The sequence below is a fragment of the Cherax quadricarinatus genome, chromosome 17 (assembly GCF_038502225.1).
Source record: "Cherax quadricarinatus isolate ZL_2023a chromosome 17, ASM3850222v1, whole genome shotgun sequence".
Classification (NCBI taxonomy): Eukaryota; Metazoa; Arthropoda; class Malacostraca; order Decapoda; family Parastacidae; genus Cherax; species Cherax quadricarinatus.
The window spans coordinates 310,676-316,675 of NC_091308.1; the positions used below are offsets into that span (position 1 = coordinate 310,676).

The window sequence follows — 6,000 nt, forward strand, 5'->3', positions numbered from 1 at the left end:
CAATAGTGAGGATATATTACCAGAAACAACTGGTGACAGCTCCATTGTTGGTGCTAGGGAGGATAGGAATAAGACAGGTAAACATGCACCAACAGGGAATACAGTCACAGAGACCCAAGGCAAACGGAAACCAAGCCTGTGCACATACTATGCACCTGGTATCTGCAGGCATGGGAAATCTGGAAAAACAGATGGGACTTGCAACTATGACCACCCTAGAAAATGCCGTGCCCATATGACAACAGGAAAATGCAAACTCTCTTCCTGTAAGCTTTTTCACCCTGAAATGTGTAACTCTTCAGTACAGGAAAGACTGTGCTATAACTTAAATTGTCAGGCACACCATCTAAAGGGGACAAAAAGATACAAAACATCCAGGCCATGGGAAAACCTGGGTAGCCACAGCCACTCAAGAGGGAGAGGTTTTTTAGTGCCAGGAAGGAAAAAAAACTGGCAGGAAATGGCAGAAATCGTACACCAAATCCAGTCATTCCTGGAGTGGAACCACAGTCGATGGCCCTCAAGGAAGGTTCCTTGATGTTGGTGAGGGGCTCTTGAATTAGGGAATTAGATCTGTGCTCCAGTTCCCCGAATTAAGCCTGAATGCCTTCAACATCCCCCCCAGGCGCTGTATAATCCTCCGGGTTTAGCGCTTCCCCCTTGATTATAATAATAATAATAATAATCCACTCCAAAGCAACAGATACAGATACTAGTGCCGGAAAAAAAATCCCCCCCAGTACCACCAATACCACCAGTCCGATGACATTCTTCTTTGCAAATATACAGGGTCTAAAGCCAACAACGAACAACAAAATACCTTTCATCCATGGACTGCTTGCAGAGGCAAATGCAATGTTTGCGGCTTTCACAGAGACCCACATAAAGGATCGCTTGGACAACGAAATATGGATCCCAGGTTACAACCTATACAGATGCGACAGAGTGAACAGGCAAAAAAAAGGGGGGGAGGGGTTTGGCCTATATATCGCAGAGTCACTTGTTTGCACAGAGCTGCTTAATGCCTCAAATGATGTAGTGGAAGTTTTAGCAGTAAAGATCGAGAACCAAAACCTAGTCATTGTGGTAGTCTACAAGCCTCCGGATGCAACGTCCCAGCAATTCCAGGAACAGCTGTTAAAAATTGACCACTGTCTATAAAATCTGCCAGCTCCTGCCCCCAACATCTTGCTCCTGGGGGATTTCAACTTGAGGCACCTAAAATGGAGGAATATAGCAAATAATGTTGTTGCAGTGATAACACCAGGAGGCAGCTCTAACGAGAACTCACACACACACACACGAGCTTTTAAATCTCTGCACAAAATTCAACTTAAACCAGCAAATAATAGAGCCTACTAGACTGGAGAATACACTAGACCTCATCTTCACTAACAATGATGATCTGATACGAAATGTCACCATATCAAAAACAATATACTCAGATTACAACATAATCGAGGTTCAGACATGTATGCGCGGAGCCCCAGACCGACATAATGAGATTAGTCACGAGGGAGCCTTCACCAAATTTAACTTCAATAACAAGAACATAAAGTGAGACCAAGTAAGCCAAGTCCTAAACGATATAAGCTGGGAGGATAGACTAAGCAACACAGACCCCAACTTATGCCTAGAACAGATTAACTTGGTGGCACTCGATGTATGCTCAAGGCTTATTCCTTTAAGAAAAAGGAGGAGTAGATGTAAAATAGAAAGAGACAGGCGCTCCCTTTACAGGCGACGGAAAAGAATAACAGAGAGGCTAAAAGAGGCCAATATATCTGAAATGCGTAGGGAGTCACTGGTCAGAGAAATAGCAAACATCGAACTTAAGCTAAAGGAATCTTATAGGAGTCAGGAATCGCGGGAAGAACTAAAAGCCAAAAATGAAATCGAAAGAAACCTAAAGTATTTCTTTTCTTATGCCAAATCAAAGTCGAGAACAACGTCCAGTATTGGACCCCTACTTAAGCAAGATGGGTCCTACACAGATGACAGCAAGGAAATGAGTGAGCTACTCAAGTCCCAATATGACTCAGTTTTTAGCAAGCCGCTAACCAGATTGAGAGTCGAAGATCAAAATTAATTTTTTATGAGAAAGCCACAGAATTTGGTTAACACAAGCCTATCTGATATTATCCTGACGCCAAAAGACTTCGAACAGGCGATAAATGACATGCCCATGCACTCTGCCCCAGGGTCAGACTCATAGAACTCCGTGTTCATCAAGAACTGCAAGAAGCCCCTATCACGAGTTTTTACCATCCTATGGAGAGGGAGCATGGACACGGGGGTCGTCCCACAGTTACTAAAAACGACAGACATCCCCACTCCACAAAGGGGGCAGTAAAGCAATAGCAAAGAACTACAGACCGATAGCACTAACATCCCATATCATAAAAATCTTTGAAAGGGTCCTAAGAAGCAAGATCGCCACCCATCTAGATACCCATCAATTACACAACCCAGGGCAACATGGGTTTAGAGCAGGTCGCTCCTGTCTGTCTCAGCTACTGGATCACTACGACAAGGTCCTAGATGCACTAGAAGACAAAGAGAATGCAGATGTAATATATACAGACTTTGCAAAAGCCTTCGTCAAGTGTGATCATGGTGTAATAGCGCACAAAATGCGTGCTAAAGGAATAACAGGAAAAGTTGGTAGATGGATCTATAATTTCCTCACAAACAACACAAAGAGTAATAGTCAACAGAGTAAAGTCTGAGGCGGCTACGGTGAAAAGCTCTGTTCCACAAGGCACAGTACTCGCTCCCATCTTGTTTCTCATCCTCATATCTGACATAGACAAGGATGTCAGCCACAGCACCGTGTCTTCCTTTGCAGATGACACCCGAATCTGCATGACAGTGTCTTCCATTGCAGACACTGCAAGGCTCCAGGCGGACATCAACCAAATCTTTCAGTGGGCTGCAGAAAACAATATGAAGTTCAACGATGAGAAATTTCAATTACTCCGATATGGTAAACATGAGGAAATTAAAACTTCATCAGAGTACAAAACAAATTTCTTCCACAAAATAGAGCGAAAAACCAACGTCAAAGACCTGGGAGTGATCATGTCGGAGGATCTCACCTTCAAGGACTATAACATTGTATCAATCGCATCTGCTAGAAAAATGACAGGATGGATAATGAGAACCTTCAAAACTAGGGATGCCAAGCCCATGATGACACTCTTCAGGTCGCTTGTTCTATCTAGGCTGGAATATTGCTGCACACTAACAGCGCTTTTCAGGGCAGGTGAAATTGCTGACCTTCACGGCAAGCATAACGGAGATAAAACACCTCAATTATTGGGAGCACTTGAAGTTCCTGAACCTGTACTCCCTGGAACGCAGGCGGGAGAGATACATGATTATAACTCAGCATTGTAATCCTTATAGAGAATAAACTTTGAATTGAATTGAATATATACACCTGGAAAATCCTAGAGGGACTAGTACCAAACTTGCACACGAAAATCACTCACTACGAAAGCAAAAGACTCGGCAGGCGATGCAACATCCCCCCAATGAAAAGCAGGGGTGTCACTAGCACGTTAAGAGACAATACAATAAGTGTCAGGGGCCTGAGACTGTTCAACTGCCTCTCAGCATACATAAGGGGGATTACCAATAGACCCCTGGCTGTCTTCAATCAGGCACTGGACAAGCACCTAAAGTCTGTACCTGACCCGCCGGGCTGTGGCTCATACGTTGGATTGTACACAGCCAGCAGTAACAGCCTGGTTGATCAGGCTCTGATCCACCAGGAGGCCTGGTCACAGACCGGGCCGCGGGGGCGTTGACCCCCGAAACTGTCTCCAGGTAAACTCCAGGTCCAGGTAATCCAACTAGATATACTTTATATAAGTTTACAATAATTTAATAATAAACAAACACAATATAATATAATTTTTTTCGTTAGGTACAGAATTATTTTTTGCGAAATTATCGCATACACAAATTTTTGCTTGCCTTATTCGGCAAGAAGTGCGCTGCTATTTAAACCAAAATGGCAACTTTTACTTAAGATAAGATAAGATTTCGTTCGGATTTTTAACCCCGGGGGGTTAGCCACCCAGGATAACCCAAGAAAGTCAGTGCGTCATCGAGGACTGTCTAACTTATTTCCATTGGGGTCCTTAATCTTGTCCCCCAGGATGCGACCCACACCAGTCGACTAACACCCATGTACCTATTTGCTGCTAGGTGAACAGGACAACAGGTGTAAGGAAACGTGTCGAATGTTTCCACCCGCCGGGAATCGAACCCGGGCCCTCCGTGTGTGAAGCGGGAGCTTTAGCTCCCGCTTCAAGGAGTCGAACCCATGCTGCTTTGGCCCGCCTCGTGGAGAGCGAAAACACATGATGCTCTAGTCCACGGAACCATACAATCCTCAAGAATGACGCACCCAGCGAGGCTAGGTGCTTTACTCATAATCCAAGGACATACGGTAGTGTGGATGCTTCTGAGCTAATTTCATTCTACTCCCTGTTTGGTGTACTAGCTCAACGAGCAGTATTTTATATTATTGTACCCACGAACGAGTGGCATTGATCAATAACAACACTGCGTCTAGCTCGTGGGTTCAGTAATATAAAATACTGCTCGCTGGGCTAGTACACCAAACAGGGAGTAGAATGAAATTAGCTCAGAAGCATCCACACCACCGTATGTCCTCGGATGACAGGTAAAACACCTAGCCTCGCTGAGTACGTCATTCTTGGGGATTGTGTGGTTCCGTGGACTAGAGCGTCATGTATTTTCGCTCTCCATGAGGTGGGCCAAAGCAGCATGGGTTCGACTCCTTGGCTAATCGCAGTGTTGTTATTGGTCAATACCACTCGTTCGTGGGTATAATATTACATACATACATACATACATACATACATATATATATATATATATATATATATATATATATATATATATATATATATATATATATATATATATATATATATTGTGGAAAATAAATTCCCATAATTATACTGTATATATTTTTATAATGTAAATATACATGATTAATGCATTACTGTTGTTCTAAATTGTATTTTGAATAGAACCAACCGGGTTCGCCCTGCGCCTGCGCGGATGTGCGGGGGAGGGAGGTCGAGTCAGGGCAGAGAGAGGCGGGAGTGTTTTGAATGGAGTGAGGAGGCTGTGGAAACATGGGACCAGGAAATTGGCGTTCACGGCTGCCTAAGGATTAATATAGGCCTCATTTCATAATAGGAAGTGTCGTAACTGTTCCTGGTGAAGAGTGAGGGAACGTGATTTACGGGACGACCGTAAAAGGGTGGTAAAATTACTGAATAATGGTTCGATCGGGGGTGACTGGTGCGCGGCCAGGGTGTGTGTCCATGAGAAATACCCGTGAGTTAATCCTCACGCATCGGTCTCAGATCTTAATGGAGTGACCTCTAATGTGTATAATAATTATGAGACATTAAATCGTCTTGTGAATTGTAATGTAATCAGTGATAATAACACTAAGTTAAGGAATCGTTGAAGCGATATGAGCTGCCATTCCCAGAGTGTGTGTGCACATGTTTACGTCATTGTTCCTGTCTCGAGGATAGTGAAGTTTTTATGGAGTCATGACTTCTAAACCGGGACAAACCAACGGATACCTCGTCCTGCTGGAATAAGAACCGTGTCGGTGTAGCAGGACATCGAAATGAGATGGTGAATGGAGGAAATAAGGAGCAGGTGAATGGAGGAAATAAGGAGCATCAATCACCCGCAGCTAAGTAACCTTTCTAGTTAGAGCAGACTGATACTGGCCAGTTAGGTATGTTGTAATTTGATAGGTTATGGGTGATCCAGCTACATCAAGTGACCACCAGAGAATATCTGGTAAGTGGTGGGATTATGTACAAGTGCTTTTTCCTTGATGGATATATCCAAGTGTAACCTACCCCCCCCCCCTTCATTCAGTTAAACTAATATAATCTATACAGTCCACAATTAATTAGTAGCGCCGTACTTGTG

General features: G+C 43.7%; 1 protein-coding gene across 1 annotated transcript in view; it reads right to left on the minus strand.

The window, feature by feature from the left end:
• LOC128686339 (sialin) overlaps positions 1-5,212 on the minus strand; it is a 188,333-nt gene extending 183,121 nt beyond the window's left edge. Inside the window, exon 1 of the mRNA XM_070085699.1 lies at positions 5,077-5,212. Coding sequence (XP_069941800.1) covers positions 5,077-5,179 — 103 coding nt within the window. The 5' untranslated portion in view covers positions 5,180-5,212. The remainder of the gene's footprint in view (positions 1-5,076) is intronic.
• Positions 5,213-6,000: the final 788 nt, after the last annotated feature.